The sequence below is a fragment of the Stenella coeruleoalba genome (genome assembly GCF_951394435.1).
Source record: "Stenella coeruleoalba genome assembly, chromosome: 18".
In the NCBI taxonomy this organism is placed as follows: Eukaryota; Metazoa; Chordata; class Mammalia; order Artiodactyla; family Delphinidae; genus Stenella; species Stenella coeruleoalba.
This window is the reverse complement of record NC_137164.1, coordinates 2,780,143-2,798,047: the sequence shown is the minus strand read 5'-3', so window position 1 is coordinate 2,798,047 and position 17,905 is coordinate 2,780,143. Positions and strand designations below refer to the sequence as shown.

The 17,905-nt window shown below is 50.3% G+C and overlaps 1 protein-coding gene across 1 annotated transcript in view; it reads left to right on the top strand.

Moving 5' to 3' along the window:
• MIPEP (mitochondrial intermediate peptidase) overlaps positions 1 to 17,905 on the top strand; it is a 132,650-nt gene that overhangs the window by 96,954 nt on the left and 17,791 nt on the right. The window contains exons 17-18 of the mRNA XM_079903079.1: positions 8,673 to 8,794; positions 10,586 to 10,659. Of these exons, the coding sequence (XP_079759205.1) occupies positions 8,673 to 8,794; positions 10,586 to 10,659 (196 nt within the window). The remainder of the gene's footprint in view (positions 1 to 8,672; positions 8,795 to 10,585; positions 10,660 to 17,905) is intronic.

Below are 17,905 nucleotides of genomic sequence, written 5' to 3'. Positions count from 1 at the left end.
TTTGCAAAGTAGCAGTTATTCCAACCAAGGTGGTTGGGTACATATCTTTTGTCACTTCAGAAATTGTGCCTGTGTGTGTATAGTCAGTACACTATTTTTTTTTTACCTATTTGTTGACATCTTAATAATTTCAGGGATTACTGAAACTAATTACAGAAAGGGAATTGGGACTGACAGATGTCAGTTATGTCCAGATTACAGCAGTTTGGTTCTAATTGTCCTACCTTTCTACCTGCTTTCTGTGACTCTCTTGAGAACACCGTGCTGGTCACAGTGTTGTCCCCGACTGCAGAGGATCAGGTCTGTGGCTGATGAGTGGAGGCCCCCCCAGGCCGGCACAGTGCGGGCCTCTTCCCTACTCGCCCTCGTGTAATCCGCACGGCAGCCCTGCCAGGCGGGCGTGGTCGAGGTGAGGGTCCGGGAGTCTCACAGTGATGAGTGCCAGGCCGGTGGCCCTTGTTAGTGTCCGCCTCCCCGGCCGCAGTGTGGCCGTGAGGGCGGCGTCTGTGAAGGCTCCCCCGGGCATGGAGAGGATGACTTCGGAGCCATCGCACCAAAGCTCCCCACCCCCGGCGGGTAAGGTGCCAGCCGCCGCTGCCGGTATGGAGCTCAGGGAAGGAGGAACGGCCCCTCCAGTTTTCTCTCTGGAGACTCTGAGGGCACGATAAAACTCCTTTGGAACTGGGAGAGTATTTTGAAAATATGAAGCAAGTGTGTTTTCATCCCCCCGTCCGTAGATCACCTTCCCCAGCCCGTCCACAAGGATGATCCGGGTGCTGACCAGAGAATAGAGGGGAGAGGGGTACCGTGCTGGGGGCGGCGGCCCTGAGCCCAGGACTCTGGTCTGACTCCGGGGACACACTGCGCCAGGGCCCCAACCAGCAAGAGAGGAGGGAGCTGGCAGCATAGCCTTCCCGCCGCCGTGAGGATGCGGCGGGCTGGGGGGAGACCTCGCGTGTCCCCCACTGTGGGCAGTGCCCCTTCATCACCGCTGGAGGAGGCCTTGAGCTGCAGTGTCATTGGAATGGAAACGGAGGGAAGTAGGGAGGGAGCCGCACAGGTTCCTGACTGCCGGCATGCAGAGTGAGGCGGGGAAGCCGGGGCTCCAGGGGAAGCTTCCGGGTCCCGGGCCTGTTTGCTGCAGGAAGGTGCTGAGCCCTAGTTCACATCAGATGGTTGCAGGTGTCCTCCCCTCTTTGTACCTCAGCATGATCTCACAGGAGAGGGGGCTTCCGGCCTGTAGGTTGGAGACGATAGCTACTCATCTCTGAGGGTCCCTGGGAGGGGGGAAGGCGGAGCTTCAGGAGCCTCTGCTCCCACCGGTTCGATACCAGCCCCGCCCCCGGGGTGCGGTGGCCAGGGCTGCACCCCTGCTCTTGGCTCGTCTCCCTGCCGAGGAGTTCCTGTTCTGTGTTCCCTTCTTCATGCACGAGCAGAAAGTCCCATAGTCTACGAAGGACACACCCGTGGAGGCCCTGCTGCCTTTGCTGAACTGCGCAGTCATGAAGACAGTAGCAGAGTCCCTCTTCTTGGTTTTTCTTGTTTTTTTTATGTATGTATTATTGAGCCATTCTGACAGGTGTCAGGTGACATCTCATTGTGGTTTTGATTTGCATTTCCGTAATGATTAGTGATGTTGAGAATCTTCTCGTGCATTTGTTGGCCATTTGTCTCCCTTGGAAGAGAACGTCTTCAGACCCTCTGGCCCTGTATTAAGCAGGTTGTTTGCTTTGTGTTGAGTTGTATGGATTCTTTACGTATTTTAGACATTATATAATGACATCATATATCATTTGTTACATGATTTGCAAATATTTTCTCCCTTTCCACAGGTTGCCTTTTCATTTTGTTGATGGTTTCCTTTGCTTTACAGAAGCCTTTGAGTTTGATGTTGCTCAGCTTAATTTTGCTTTTGTTGCCTTTGCTTTTGGTGTCAAATTGAAAAAGTCACTGCCAAGGCTAATTCAAGGAGTGTTTTCCTATGTTTTCCTCTTGGAGTTTTATGGATGATCCATTTTTCTAGGTTGTCCTTTTTGTTGGTGTCTAATTGTTCATGGTAGTCACCTATGATCCTTTGTATTTCTGTGGCATCAGTTGTAGTGTCTCCTCTTTCATTTCTAATTTTATTTGACTCCTTTGTGCATTGTTTTCTTAGTGAATTTAACTAAAACTTTGTCTATTTTGTTTAACTTTTCAAAAAACCAGCTCTTAGTTTCACTGATCTTTTCTATCGTCTTTTTAGTCTCTATTTATTTCTGCTCTGATTGTTACTTCCTTCCTTCTGCTGACTTTGGGCTTAATTTGTTCTTCTTTTTCTAGTTCCTTGAAAAGACTAAAGCTAAACGCAGCATATTGTTGGGTCTTCTTCTTAGTTTATTCAGCCCGTCTGTGTCTTTTGATTGGCGGATTCAATCCGTTTACATTTAGAGTAATTATTGATAGGTACGGACTTACTGTTGCCGTTTTGTGAGTGTGTTTTGGTTGTTTTAGTGCCAACACCAGAGCTTCCGGATTGTGTCTTGTCCTTGTGGAGGCTCGCCTTGCTCCCCTGGGCTGCCCTCCTGACCCCAGAGGCTCTCTTTTTCTGTGGAAGTCCTTATTACTTGACCACGGGTTCCTTTAAAATGAAGAATCTGCCATTTTTTCCTTGAGATGTTACAGGCAAGGGGAAAAGCAATATTAAGGAGCTTTGATTAGGAGGAAAGAACCCAGCATGTCTAGTTTCCAGTTCTGTTTATTGCTTTTCACCTAATTGTCTCCTTTAATTAGATTAACGTTACCTTCCCACGTTCCATCTAATAAATGCCTTTCCATGTGGACTGGTTACATCTTTGTTCTGCTCGTGGATTTGCTTTTGATAGACACACACAGCTATTTCCAGGGGGGGTTAAATTTTGTTCTGCAGAGCTTTTATTTTTTTCAATATTTATATATAAATAGAATTGGTGGTTAATGTTTTGTGTTACTATTAATTGCCTAAAGAGATTTGGTCAGGTAGTTAGAAGTCATTTTTTCTCATAAGACTGGGTCTAGTCTCCTTAAAATGAGCCATAAGTCTACCATTAGCAGAGAAAATGGCTTCTAGTTGTCGCTGAGATCTTATAAAGTTCTCGTATTGGCACTCTGGAAATTACTCAGACTTCGATGGCAACATGAAGGAGGGATTTGTGGCTGCTGCCTGTCACATGCTGGAGAGCAGTGCTAACACTGTAGCCATTGTTATACTTAGGACTGGCATCGTCATGCTTCAGCCACATTCTTGCCGATGTCAGCACTGAGCCGCCCGCACGTCCCTGAGTCCTCCCCCTGGTCCAGCAGTGTCAGCATTTTAACTTAGTATAATACTCGCTCGTATATCAACTTGTACAGGGGCTTTCCTTTTTAGCTGTAAAAATAGCTATGTGGTGTGTTCTGATATGTGTTGAAGCTGACGTGATGGAAATTAATTTACAAGTTGTAGGTGTCAAATATAAACACAGGAATACGGCATGGGGATCTGCTGGGGGGATCAGGAATTTGAAATCAAGACGGTTGCAACTTTCACATTTGTAGGGAGCAGTAGGTCCCATATTAGATACTTGGGGTGTGCAGTGCAGAGCAGCAGTGAGGCAGGGGCTCTGAATTAGAAAGACAGCCGGGGGGGCTTCCCTGGTGGCACAGTGGTTGAGAGTCTGCCTGCCGATGCAGGGGACACGGGTTCGTGCCCCGGTCCGGGAAGATCCCACATGCCGCGGAGCGGCTGGGCCCGTGAGCCATGGCCGCTGAGCCTGCACGTCCGGAGTCTGTGCTCCGCAACGGGAGAGGCCACAGCAGTGAGAGGCCCGTGTGCCGCTAAAAAAAAAAAAAAAAAACCGGTCTGAATCCTGTGTGATCGTCCGTTGGTGTGCAGGCTAAGTTGCTGTGACAGAGACCCCCAAATCCAGTGATGTAAGTAGGATGAAGCTCCTTTCCTCCTGCCCAGCAAGGCAGAGCTGAGCAGGTGGGGCCGGTGGGCTGGCGGCTCCTCCGCAGGTGTGGGTCTGGTTCTCACTTCTTTAAGGCGTAGCAGGAAGGGGAAGGAGGTCGAGGGTGTGAGCAGCTTTGTTTTGAAGCACCTGGCAAGTACGTTATCTCCATTCACATCGGGTTGCAGGAAGTAGGGGCACAGCCACCCTGAGCCCAGAGGAGGCCTGGAGAACAGTGGCCACAGGCCTTGCTCCAGCTGAGCGGCAGAGGGGCAGTTCTGTTTCTGAACGGACGAGGGGTACTGGGCAGTCTCTGCTGGCAGCCTTGACCAAATTACACTTTTGAGTCTGTTGTAAAGTGTAAGCTGTTAAAATATTTACTGAAAATTATGAAGCATTTGTAGGAGTACCTTCCTCAAAAGATATCCATGAAGACACAGGGTTATACATTTAATAAATATAGGTGCCCTTCCATATTTTCCATTTACTTTTTTGTTAGTATTTTTGGACACAGCTCTCGTGCTGAAATAGATAACGGTGTTAGTTTCTATCGCCGTGGGACAAATTGCCGTGCGCCTAGTGGCTACAGCAGTACACAGCTCACGGCCCCCGCGGGTCAGGAGGCCGCGGCCCGTGCTTGGGCCCCCACAAGGCTGCAGTCGGGGAGTTGGCCGGGCCCATGGCTCACCTGGGGGCTTGGCTGCTTCACCTGGGTTCTCGGCAGAATTCTTTTTTTTTTTTTAATTGTTTATTTATTTGAATTATTTATCTTTGGCTGCGTTGGGTCTTCGTTGCTGCGTGCGGGCTTCCTCTAGTTGCGGCAAGCAGGGCTACTGTTTGCTGCACTGCACAGGCTCTAGGCACGTGGGCTTCAGTAGTTGTGGCACGCGGGCTCTAGAGCGCAGGCTCAGTAGTTGTGGCACACGGGCTTACTTGCTCTGCAGCATGTGGGATCCTCCCGGACCAGGGCTCGAACCCATGTCCCCTGCATCGGCAGGTGGATTCTTAACCACTGCGCCACCAGGGAAGTCGCTCGGCAGAATTCTTATCTGTGCACTTGTAGGATGGAGGTACCCAGCTTCTTGCTGCCTGTCAGCTGTTGGACACCCCTGGGCCCCAGAGGCCACCCCCAGATCCCACAGGGTCCCTGCTGGTGGGCTTTCCCACCAGGGCCACTGACCTCGGGCAACAGGAGGGTTTCTGCAGCGGGTCTGCAGCCTGGCAGACATCTCAAGTGAGTAACTCGCTGTGGCTGTGACATCCCGCCTCCTTTGCCCGTTCTGGGGTCAGAAGCGAGGCTCTGGTCCTGCCCACACTCACGGTGAGATTTCACACCGGCATCCACGGAGGCCGCCTGAGAGTGTGCCCACCACAACGGCTGTGTTTCATCTAAAATAAATTCTCAGTTTTATTCCAAACTGAGAATTCCTGTTTGTTTGGCATTGTTGTTTCATGGGTTTTGGTAAAATGTCAGTGGGGACTTTTTATTAAATTAGGAGTACTAGCCTGTGTTACTTCATGGAAAACATTAAGAAAGAGAGAACACGAACCTGAGAAGGCCGGGGCGGGGGTGGGGGGGGTCTCCCACTCACTGCTGTGGTTAAGTGCCCAGGGTTGGGTGTCATAGGACATAATCCACAAGCCAGCAGCACTGTACTCAGGGAATGTGAAGAGCCCGGCGGTCCGCGCACAGAGCCTGGCCTAGCTCAGGAGCCTGCTGTCCTTTAGTCCTGTTACAGCAGCTGCACCGTGAAGCCTGTGTGGTACTGCTGGCCCGTGGCTTGTTCAGAGTCTGTGAAGCTTGACGGAGACTGAATCACACATGAGGAAACACCACACAGATGCCGTACATTTGGTGCCAAAACTAACCTCAGAAGTCTTAACTGTCATATGATGTAGTCAAAGAATTCTTTAAAAAATAATAATAACAACAACAGCCTGAGATCCAGAATGCGTTTGTAGCGCTGTGATGTCCTCGTGCTCGTGGTCTGGATGTTACTCCTCATCTCAGTCCAAAGTCCAGTCTGTCGGGAACACGGAGCATCCCTGGGACAGAATCCTGTAGTGTCCATCCGTCTGTCCACCTGTCTGCCCACCCATCCAGCACAGCTGCTGAGTTCCTGCTGTGCCCCAGGCCCCGTGCTGAATCTGGACACAGGCCCAGCCTCGTGGACCTTGCTCTTAAGGAAGTTTCAGTTCTGTGTGACCCAAACCAAGAAAGCAGTGATGTCGTTTCTGTTCTCATGTGGTGGTTTAATATTCTAGTAATAAGATTGTTTTAAAATTTTAGTTAAATGCACTTATACATGTGTAACTGGAAGTGGAGAAATGATGTGCTGTTTGAGAGGATAATAGCAACGATTAGCTTGGTCACTCAACTTCTGACATGTAGTTATTGGTGCTGGCTCTGCACGAGTCCCCCATCTAGGCCTGAAACTGAAACCAGGTGTAAGTAACTGGCTGCTTTGCTCCTTTCCATTCCTGGGCCCGTCTCTGATTTGGACAGACGAATATCATGGGTAAGAAGGGGGCTGTAGCAGGTAGGGATCCCCGGAGGGCCTCCTGCCCAGGGCTCCAGTTGGCGGCTGTGCTCACGGGGCCCCCGCCGCGCTGCCACTCCCGCTCCAAGGTTTTGTCTGAAGTGCGGATTGCTGAGGTTGTGTAACTCAGGACAGACGGATGGAGGGCTCGTGTGAGGATGGGACGGTTCCCACCTCTAGTCAGAACAAAAGAGAAAGTGCAAAGGCTTCTGAGTCCTTTGTTCTGAAGACCAGATCCTCACCTTGCGCTTCAGAGTATGGGTGAAAACTTCCGTTCATCTGGCAAAGGTCCCTTTCGGAAGAAGGAAACTCGGAGATAAAAGGAAGAGGACAGCATAATTCCAGGGCTTAAAATGAGATGCTGTCTTTTATTTTTCCAGGTGAATGAGTGTAGTGGTAACAAGGACTTAACATTAGGCTGAATTATCAGGAGTCCAGCTGTTTGTGGTCAGACAGCAATGGGATTGTAGGTCTTAGCGTGCCGTAAGCTTATGCTGGTGAAAGGTGTCCGGTGGTATAACTTACTTAGCGTGTCTTGAGGTATGGAAACCTGTAATTTAAGAACAAGACAGCAAGGTGTGCGCCATGCCTGAGTAGCTCTGTCCAGGTGGGAGGCAGACGCCGTGGACTCTCTGTGTCCAGGTATCCAGGTGTGGATCCTGCCGGGCGAGCTGCCGGGCTTCGGCACCTGTGCCTGGGGGTCTGGTTACTGTGACAGCCTTGCGAGTGTACCGTCCAGCACCAGTGGTGGCCGTGTGGAGTCGGGGACCACCGCCCTGGGTTGTGGTGCCCCCCCCCCCGGGGTCTCGCCTTCACAGAGGGCCGGGCGAGGTGTCCCACACAGACGAAGGGACACAGCTCGCGAGCCCCCCCTTGCTTCCAGTCGCTTCCCGGTTGGAAGGGGAGGGTGGATCCCGAGGGTTCCCGTTCCCTCTGCCAGACCTCCTCCTGTTCCAGCTCTAGCTTGAGAGCTGGCCGGCCTGCCCTACACCCAGCCCAGGCCGAGCGCCCGTCGTGAGGTGCTGGACGCCACTCAGAGCGCCGGGCCCCTGTGTGCCACGTGGGGGACTCTGAGGTGTCCTCGGATCCGCCGCCCCGCCGTCAGCAGGGAACTGTCTGTTCGCTTGTAGTTTGTGGCTTGATCAGTTAGGTGGAAATTGTTTATCTAGTTAAACATTTGTGGTGATGATTAAACTTTATAATTTTCCAGGAGGTGAAAAGATTTATTAGATAATTTACCTTAGTTTAAAAACTTAGGCTTCGATTTTTTTTCCTAACAATTTTACCGTCAGCTAAAGCACACATGAAAAGACAGCAGAGTATTGCTGCATGTCAGATTTGTTTCAGTAAAGTAAAAATGTTTAAGTCACAACTGTGTCATTTGAGGATGGCTTCTGTAATTCTGGCTTTTGTAGCAGTGGTGTCATGACTGTGCTGTGGGCAGCTTATGCCTTTGCACTTGGATAACCCTCTTCCTACTAACCACCCAGAACCTACTTGTTTTCAGCTTGTAGGTCCAGAAAAAGAACAGTATTTGCAGGAAAAGAGTTTTCCAATGGAAGGGTATTCTTCCCTGGGAACTCACGTGGCCTTTTTTACAGTAACAACGTCACTGTCCTCAAAAAGAACGGCACCCGGTGCCAGGCCAGAGCGCCCTCTCCCGACCCAGTGGCCAGGCTTCCCAGCAGGCCGGAATCATGGGACACGCGTGCTGCCCTGTTGCTGACGCTACGCTGCGTGTCTGGGCATCCTCCCTCTGTTTCTGCCAGACACGAGTCCGGGGCAGTGAACCTGTACAGAACAGTCTGGTGTCAGGGTTGGTTCTGCTGAGGCCGCCTTACTGCCCCGTCCTGGCGTGGTCTCCCCCGTCGCACAAGGACCTATATCCAGCCCTGGCGGCCTGGGGCCGCCCCGGCAGCCTCGTTTTACCTCCGTCACCTCTAGAGGCCCGTCTCCACAAACAGCCTCACTCCGAGGTTCTGGGGGTTGGGGCTCGGCATGCGGGTTTTGAGGGGACTCACTGCCGTCCTCACAGTGTGCGCCACATGGAAAGTGACCACCGTGAGGCCGGCCCCCTGGGGTGCCATGTCACGGGCACGTCTGCAGCTTCCTGTGTGCCTCCCTGCGCTGGGCCCACACGGCGTCTGGATGTGGCCTCACCGCCTCCTGTGTCCTTTCTGTCCGGCAGGCCTGGCAGCTGCGCTTCAGCCACCTCGTGGGCTACGGTGCCAAATACTACTCCTACCTGGTGTCCAGGGCAGTGGCGTCCATGGTCTGGAGGGAGTGCTTTCTCCGGGATCCGTTCAACAGGTAAAGAGACGGGGGTTTCATGGCCTGCTGCGTCCCCGCAGGACGCTGGGGCTGCTGCATGCCGGGGGCCCTCCCCAGCAGGAGCCCGGGGAAGCCAGCTTCTGGTTCCACGGGTCCTTAGAAGGAGCTTCCTTGGAAAGCAAAGCACTACTGAGACCTGGTCTCACAGTCGTTCAGAGCGGTCTGCCTGCACCACACAGGTCGCACGGTCAGGAGGCCTCACTGCGCAGGTTGAGGCCCATGGCCCCTTAGATGCCGGGAGCGCCCTCGCGTTTCCCACGCAGGTTATCACGTTAGTCCCAGCAGCCCTGGCGGAGCCGGAGTTTCATAAGAGGAACCGAGGCTCAGAGGGGGTGATGCGTTCAGGGCTTCACAGCGGACCAGCTGGACTCAGATGGGAACCAGGTCTGCTGATTCCCGGGCCCTCACCCCCCGCCCGACCCTGTAGCTCTTCATGTCGTTGGCCAAGGCTCGGGTTTTCTCGGCAGTTCATCATCGCCTTCAGTTCCAGGATCTTTTGAACTCGAGTCTGATGTAATAGAATTTTTAAACGTTTTACAGCTTGGTACCCACATGCTATTGTGACTTCAGCCCTCTGCACACTGTAGACATTTGGTCTACTTTTTAAAATTTTATTATCTTCAAAGGCTCTGAAGCCAAAATTGAGTACCATAAATCAATTCTGGGCATTATAATTCTTCACTGAAGATTTCTGTAAAATCGGCAAAATACTATCTCGTTTAAAGGAATCACACTTTACTAGAAAACCACATGCTTTTAAATACATGTATTCCCCAGTATTTATATCTGTTTATGTATGCATTCTCGCCTAGACATGCAGTTGCTATACTTTTACGGGCATGTAAAAAAGTAAGCTAGTAAAAATACTCAGTGGACTAGAAAATTTCTAACCTCTACCAAAAGATCCTTTTTGATCCCAGTTCTGAGAAGTCTCCCGGTTGGAAGCAGCAAAGCCGAGGCCAGGCGGGGCCTCTCAGCTGCCCTGTCCACGCCCCCTGCCTCGGGGCCTCGGGGCCTCAGTGCTCCCTTCAGGGCGGAGCCAAGACAAGCGTTCGATGTCATCCTGCTGCTGAGAGTGAAGTGCTGGCAGCATTTCCGATTAGAGACCATATTCGCAAAATTGCCCATGGAAAGATCCTCCAGAAATAGTGGAGTGAAAACGTACTTTATTTAACTGCAGTTCTTTGCATTAAAGGAATTGCATTTTCTATTTAAAAAGAGAGTAACCATTAATTTAGAGGATTTCTGTCTGCCCCCCTTCGAGTGTCAGGGACACTGTTCCTTATTGAATCCAGCTGGTGAAGAGCAGCACGGACCGCAAGTGTTCTCTGTTATCCTTAGCCAGGGCTTCCTGCTGTAATGAACCCTCTCCTGACAGCTTTTCTGACTTTACTCTTAGGTCACAGTGTTATTTTCTCTCTGTTGGGTGCCATTTCAAATTCTTTTTTGAGAGGAGAGCATAAATGATTTCGAATCTCACTTTAGAATAATCCTATAGATGATGGAGAATGGGGTACGATTTTCTACCTGTTCTGTACCACATAAACTAAACAACCCTTTCTAGAAAGAGCAGGCTTGCTCTTACAGTAACTATATCACCACTGGTCTGTCTTCGTAGAGTACGTTAAAAATCGGAATGAGATTTTTAGAAGCCAGAAGATAATGCATGGCAGCTTTTCTGAATCTGACATCAGTGTGGCTTCACTTGGGGGACTCAGGCGGGTGTGGGTGGGTGCGTGCAGGCTCCAGTGACAGTCCTCTTCTCCCCAGGGCGGCGGGGGAGCGCTACCGCCGGGAGATGCTGGCGCACGGCGGGGGCAAGGAGCCCCTGCTCATGGTGCAAGGTAAGCCCACTGAGACGCGCTTTTTTTTTTTTTTTAAGGTTTGTGTGTTAACATAAGCACTTTGGGTTTTGTTTCGTGTCATCTGTAATGAAAGATGTTTCCAATTTTGTCTATTTGTTTTTTCTTTTAAAGACATGATGCTTCAGCTGTGCACTTTGTTCTGAGCATCTGTTTCATGGTGTCCCAAATAAGTTAGTGTGATTTATTTAGGTTGAGAAAAAATTTCAGGCTTTAACTCTCAAAATGTTACTAACACTCTAATAGGAAACTGTTAAGTTATTGTGAATCCTCAGAAAATTTGCTTTCAGATTTTAATACTCATTTCTTATTCCCTTATGAAAGCCTAGCAATACATCTGTTAGAAATTCCAAGGCATCAGGGTGGATTTTTTACTCAAAAAACTAGAACCGAATTCAGTCTTAGACATCTCAGATGCTTGTTTTCCTATGTGTTTTTAAGTATCTCCACTGAGAATTTAATTGTGAATGGAAGTGACCGTCATGATGTTCCTTAGAATGTTCTCACAAGTATTTCAAGGAAACGTGGGTGATCTTGGGTGCTCTCGGGATGCCGGCATTTCCGTGCAGCCGGTCCCTCTGACTACCTGATGAAAGTGCATTTAGGGGATGACGTCTTCCTAGCGGCAGCGGAGCAGTCCTGCTCGTGATGGGTTGAGGGGACGTCCCTTGCGCACATCTGTTGCACCTGCTGTCCCCTCGGGCAGGGCTGTAGCTGCTCATTCATCCAGCCCAGTGGCCGAGAGCTGCTCACGTGCCAGGCACTGGAGGTGGCAAAATCCCGCTGGGGACCTCGATTCCGTCAGCTTTTCTGGGAGGATGTGTTCGTCCAGGCTCGGTCTGCCCCCTGCCGCGCCGGTGCGCAGAGCGGGTCTGCCGGCAGCTTCCTGCGGCCCAGCCCTGCTGTGCTTTGGGGGTGATGCCCGGTCTCCCATCTGTGGTTGCGCCTCGGGTCACCCTCTCGACGAGGAGGCTTGTGACGCCCCCCCCTTTTCTGGCTGATCCTGCCGGCCCTTGTTGAATTCTGCTACGTCCAGTCACTGTTTTAAATGGGTTTCGTGTCCTGATTAATGAAATCTTCCAGCAGCCCTCTCAGGTGGGGTGTTCAGTACCTTCTTACCGATGGTGGAACAGCTCAGGCCCCGGCCCTGTGGTGCAGCAGAGACGGAGGAGCCCCACCAGGATTGGAGCCTGGGACTTCCGACCACAGGGCCGGAGCTCTGAGCAGCTCCCTGGGTAGGACTGCCGGCCGCGGGCCCCTGTGGACTCCGTAACAGTGAAATTACTTGGCTCGTGATGGTCTACATGGCGCCCTTTGGGCTGGTAGTTTGTGGTGCTGCGTGGACAGCCCGCTGTGAGTGGGGGCAGAAGAGGCTCCAGGGCTGGTTCTCACGCGGATGTTCTGGTGGGAAAGCTCTCTCAGCAGCGGTGCTTAGTTTATCCTTCCTGACACCAGGGTCTAAACGCCGTCTGCACATAAATATTAGCTTACATATGGCTCCAGCAAAAGAAAAATATTAAATCCTTTTCAGTGTTTGTCTTTTGGTTGGTGTATTTTCCTACTCCGCTTCCAAGATGGTTGTATCATCTCTCTGGAAATTCTGTTCTTCATATGAAACATTTTTGTGTGAAGAAAAAATATTTTTCCACGAGAGAAAAACAAGCCTGTGGTTCAAACTAGAAATGAGAATGTATTCAGACCACAGCTAACACCAGCAATAGAACTGCTCGGCTTCTAAGGGTTACCCTTTTCCTCAGTGTTCCACCGGACCTCCTTAATTCACGTGATCGTTACACGGCGGATGAATGGGGCCACGCGCAAGAGGGCGTTAGGCCAGTTGTCACTCCGTAGGGTTGGTTTGTAAGACAAGATCAGCAGTGGCGTCCCCTCTTCCTGTGTGCGAACGGCCAGCCTGCACCCCCAAAGCAGGAGCGTCCTGCATGATGGCTCATAGCATCGGGGTGGCCCTAGGAGGAGTGACTGTGAAATTACTCAGCGTCGTGATAGGTGCTTCATCTGTTTTATTTACTTACTAGGTAAATGTAAAGAATTATGTTAAGTAGCAGAAGGTAAAGAAACAGAATCCGTACCTTTCAGTTATGTACCTCTGTGACCAAGTGCCGCCTTTCTCAACCTCCTTACTTGAGACACAACATTGCAGGCGAACGCCGAGCCCTTCCTTAGTCAGGATACCGTGAGTTGTGCTGGGGCTCTCTGTATGACCTACTCAAGTCAAACACGGCCGTGCTTTGATCTTTGAACGATAAACGCCTCACAGGTGAACCTTGAGCTCGCTGGCCTGTTTCAGAGTCGCCTCAGGTCTGAAGGGAGCGCCGCCCGGGAGCCTCGGGGAAGATCCACGTGCGGCGACACAGACTTCTCTTCAAGGGCCCATAGTTCTTTCCTCTCAAAACTCTAAACGCCATGGAAGAAACCAAAAGTGGTTAAGAAAGCATTTCCTTCCTGGGGGCGCGGGGAGGAGGGGAGCGGTCACGTCGCACAGTAAAACAGAATTGGATTTGCAGTTGCCAGCTCCGGTACTGAGCAAATTCCTCGACCAAGTCGATTTCCCTAAGGGACGCAAAACGTGATTTGACTTCAAAACAAACACTTTTCTAATCTGCAGGTTGAAATTGTGTCTTTATCTAGTTTTAAACACATCCATAGCACATATAAGGATGTTAGAATATTCAGTTACTTTAATCCTCCACTAAAACACAGGGTGGCAACACACCTGACTGAATTCAACTCTTCTAACTGCCAAGGATTCTGGGGTGAGTTGAACTCTGTGTACATTCCATACAGTGTTTTCTCGTTTAAGTATCCCATTTCTTAGTAATAAGAGAACTTAGTTTTTGCTTAAAATAAACCAGGATGATAGGACATTTTCATTCATTTTGCCATATACTAGAAAAGTTTTTAGGTGTGCTGTGGTGAACATGACCCAGAGTTCAGTTTCTGCAGACCATTTCAGAAAATGAATGTCTCTAGAAAGATAAACAAACAGTGAGTTTGTAACAAGGAGGTAATACCTGGTAGCCACCTGGAACGAGAATTGTTTCTCCCACAGCAGGTAGAAGAGGGGGATTATACAGCTGTTGGGGGTCGGAGCTGCATTATTTCAGCAGTTAAAGAAGGACAGGTGAAGTCCCCACAGGAGGTTACATCTTCCAGTGTAAACTGCTTTATCTTTCTTTTACGTTATCCGAAATTCTTGAGTAAATGGCCCTTGTTGAGTTTTTAGGTTCAGATGTTACTTATCTTTAAATAACTAGGAAAAAACCAACACATTGAAAAATCTGCACTTGCCGGGTGCTTCCTGCTTTGCTGCTCATTTAATCCCTCTAAAGCAGGTCTGATCTCCCCCTTTCCATAGGTAACGAGGCTCGTTCTCCTCCCTGCCACCTTCCTCCCGATGCCTGCGTCTTCCTCAGGCGATCTTTGAAGGCTGACGTGAGACTGAGTTGGTCTTAGAATGTGAAGATGTCAGTGGCCTGAGCCTTGAGGCCTCAGTGATCCCCAAAGTCTGTGTGTGTTTTCACGTTGACACTGGTGAGGCCTGCCTGACGGCCACTGAGGAGCAGTAAAATGTTCCGTGATCTGTTTCCATATAAGCTCTTTAGACTTCTGTGGCAAAGCTGTCAACTTGAGTCACCGTCGTTCCCATGGGGTGATTCTCGCCACAGCCGCGTAAGCACGGTGCCCACCGAGTCTCACATTTCTGCCTCTGGTAATGGAGCCTGTGTGCGCTCGCCTGCAGCCTTGGCACAAAGGATTTTGTGGGGAAAGGAGAGGTTAAAGCCCAAGATCTTAGCGTTCCAAGTGGTTCTTTTAAAACATTAAACAGCTTTATTTCTGTTCTCCTTTCCAGAAAAGGAACTCTTAGTTTTATGACTTTTGGCCCAAAGCAGTATGAAAGTAGAGATATAACATTAGAACTTGACAGAGTTTTAAAAAGGACGAAACATCAGATAAGATGAAAAGGAATAGTAGATAAATTCTCGGCGAAGCTCCCTTCAGTCTGTTCTGTGTCGCCAGACTGACTTGTGGAACCAAAGTCTAGAAGCCCCAGGCCTCACCGTACGCTGATGAAAATCGCAAGAGCTCACACTTCCGCAGAGCTTCGTGGCTTTCAGAACACACTCGGCGTTGCCCTAACTATCCTATATCACCTCTTCTTACTACGTCGTACGTCGCACTCTTATTCGAGAAACAAGCCAGAAATCTGTGGTGTGTATTCCAAATGGTCGCCCTCGTCCCCCAAGGAGATTAATACAAACAGTGTGCGATGGTAACCTCTCTCCTTGGTCCTAGGAGCAGGAAGTGCCCGGAGCTTGGTTTGACACCTTCTCCCCTAGAGGAAGCAGGGCTCCTTGGGGGAAGGGCTGACTCCAGGGCTGGCCTGCAGCGTCCTGCAGCGCCAGGAAGGAGGAGGTGCTCAGGAATACACACGAGGATGGGCATGTGTGTCACGAGGGACAGGCGCCCACTATAAACGAAACCTCAATGGCCAGAACGTTAACAATTTGAGCAAAAAAGTAACTAAGGCAGCATTGGGAAATAGTACCAAGTATAAGTGTGTATCCATGAGCCCGCCTGACAGGAACGATGGAATGAATCAGCAGGGCAGACCTCCCGTGCAGGAGAGTTCAGATGGTTCTGTAGGTGCCCCCTGCCCCCCGAGTGTGGGCTGCGCGGTGACCTCCCCCTTTCATACTGTGCTCTGGAAGGAAGGGAGAGAGACTTTACATGGAACTCTGCCTCGGCCAGGTGTTCAGGGTCAGCACCAGCAAGGCGAGTCATGCGGTCACGACCCCTAGTGTGACGAGAAGGGCACCTCACCTCTGGGGTCTTCCTTCCCAGGGTGTCACAGACAAGGGGCACCAGAGTCGAGCCTCGGCTCTCTGAGAGGAGGAGACGGCTAGGCCCGCGCTGTGCCCTGGCGCCTGCAGCAGGGTGTGCTGTGCACACCATCGTGGGTACCTGCTGCGTTAATGCACACTTAAGTTAGAGTTCACCTGGAAGGGCAGCCATTAACGACGTGATTATGGGGGATCGAACAAGATGGTGGAATAGAGGAGGGCATGGAGCTCACCTCCCCCGAGGACCACATCAAACATACATCCACGTGTGGCATGAGTCTCACGGAAAACTAACTGGAAACTGGCAGAAGGACTCCTGTACAAGCAAGGCTGTAATGGGGTAGGAAAGGAAGAAAAGTGATCGGGTCTGGACCTGTGCCCCTGGAAGGGGACTCAGAGGAAAAGAGATGGCACAAGAGACCTGCTCTGGGCAGTGAGAGCTGCAGACTGGGCACCTCTGTCCTGGCATCCAGCACAAGCCCCGAGGCACAGAGGAAAGGGCGGGTTGAAGGCTTCTCTGGCGCTGGCCAGGTTTCCGCCGGCTGCCTCAGTGCACGCTCCAGCCCCACATACCCCATGTCACTGGGCAGCACAGGCCTGGACAGGGTGGTGGCAGCAGACTCGTGTGGGACCCAGAGGCCACTGGGACAGAGCCTGGACAGGGTGGTGGCAGCCAGTGTTGGCACCCACTCAAGCAGTCCCCCCAGCCCAGAACTCTGACAGCAGCTGCTCCACCACAGCTCACAGCCCCGTGTGCACGGAGGCCCCATCCGCCCTGCAGTGCGGCCCTACAACGGACAGGGGCAGCTGTGAGGGACAAAGGGGACTCTCGCCTGAGGCTTTCTCCACAGAGCCAGGGAACACGGCGGGCACCGCACAGGCCGTGCGTCAGAGACAGCCCAGGCCTCTGGCTGCAGCCAGCATGTGCCGACAGCCTGCACAGGCCCCCTTGCTTCAGCATCCCTGCCTCTGCAGCAAGGGTCCCAGTGTAGGGAGCAGGGAAAGCACACATGTACAGGGAGCAGAGCCAGCCCAGGCCTGACCCTTGGGGCTCCTGCTCCAGCACCTTGGGATCAGATCCCACCCCCAGTAGGGCAGTGATGGCCACTGAGCAGAAGGGAAGTCTTGCTTCACACCCAGCTCCAGCCCCACCCCTACCAAGGTGATAGCTTCCAGCACACCCTGAGGAAGACATGGCTTGTGTCCACATCAGATCAACTTTCCCACCAAAGGCATCAGACACTCACAGTCTGTATAGGGCCAGCCCCTCATAAGAACATGGTCCCTTCAAGACCACAATAGGAAACTGTTGCACCTAAATTCATAGAGGCAGAGGAATTGCTCTCAATTGAAATAATAAGAGAAAACCCCTGAAAAAAGTAATAAAACAGAAATAATTTATCAGATAAAGAATTGAAAGCATTGGTAATAAAATTGTTAAGTGAATTAGAGAACACTAGACAGAATGAATAGCAGACTAAGCAATACAGAAGAACACTTAAGGGATCTGGAAGATATAGCAAACAAATGTAAAAAAATTAAAAAAGGTTAAGGGATCTGTGGATAACATTAAGCATACCACCATTCACATTTATAGGGGGTCCCAGAAGAGAGAAAAGGGTATTGAAAATGTATTTGAAGAAATTATGGCTGAAAACTTCCCAAATCTGAAGAAGGAAATGGATATCCAGATACAGAAGCACAGAGGGTCCCAAACAAGATAAACCCAAACAGACCCACACCAAGACATTATAATTAAAATGGCAAAAGTTAAAGAGAGAAGCCTAAAGGCAGCAGCAAGAAAAAAATAATCATATACAAGGGAATTTGCATAAGGCTACCAGCTGATTTCTCTGCAGAAGCTCTGCAGGCCAGAAGAGACTGACATGATATATTCAAAGTGCTGAAAGGGAAAAGCCTGCGACCTAGGATACTCTACCCAGCAAGATTTTCATTTAGAATCTAAGGAGAGAGAACTTCTCAGACAAACAAAAACTAAGAGTTCATCAATGCTAAATCTACCCCAAAAGAAATATTAAAGAATCTTCTCTAAGTGGAAAAGAAGTAAGAATCTACAGAAAAGGGAAAACTCCGTAAGGACTGAGATCAACCACTTAAATAAGCCAGTACGAAGATAAAAAGACAAGAAAAATGTAAAAGCAACTGTAACGATAATAAGCAGTTAAGTGATAAACATGAAATATAAAGTATGACATCAGAATCCCAAAATGGGGGGGGAGTAAAAAATGTGGATCTTCTAGAATATGAAGTTAAATGACTATCAGTTTCAAACAAGTAGGTAAAATTATAGATCAGTGTATAGATAAACCCCATGGTAATCACAAATCAAAAACCTACAATAGATA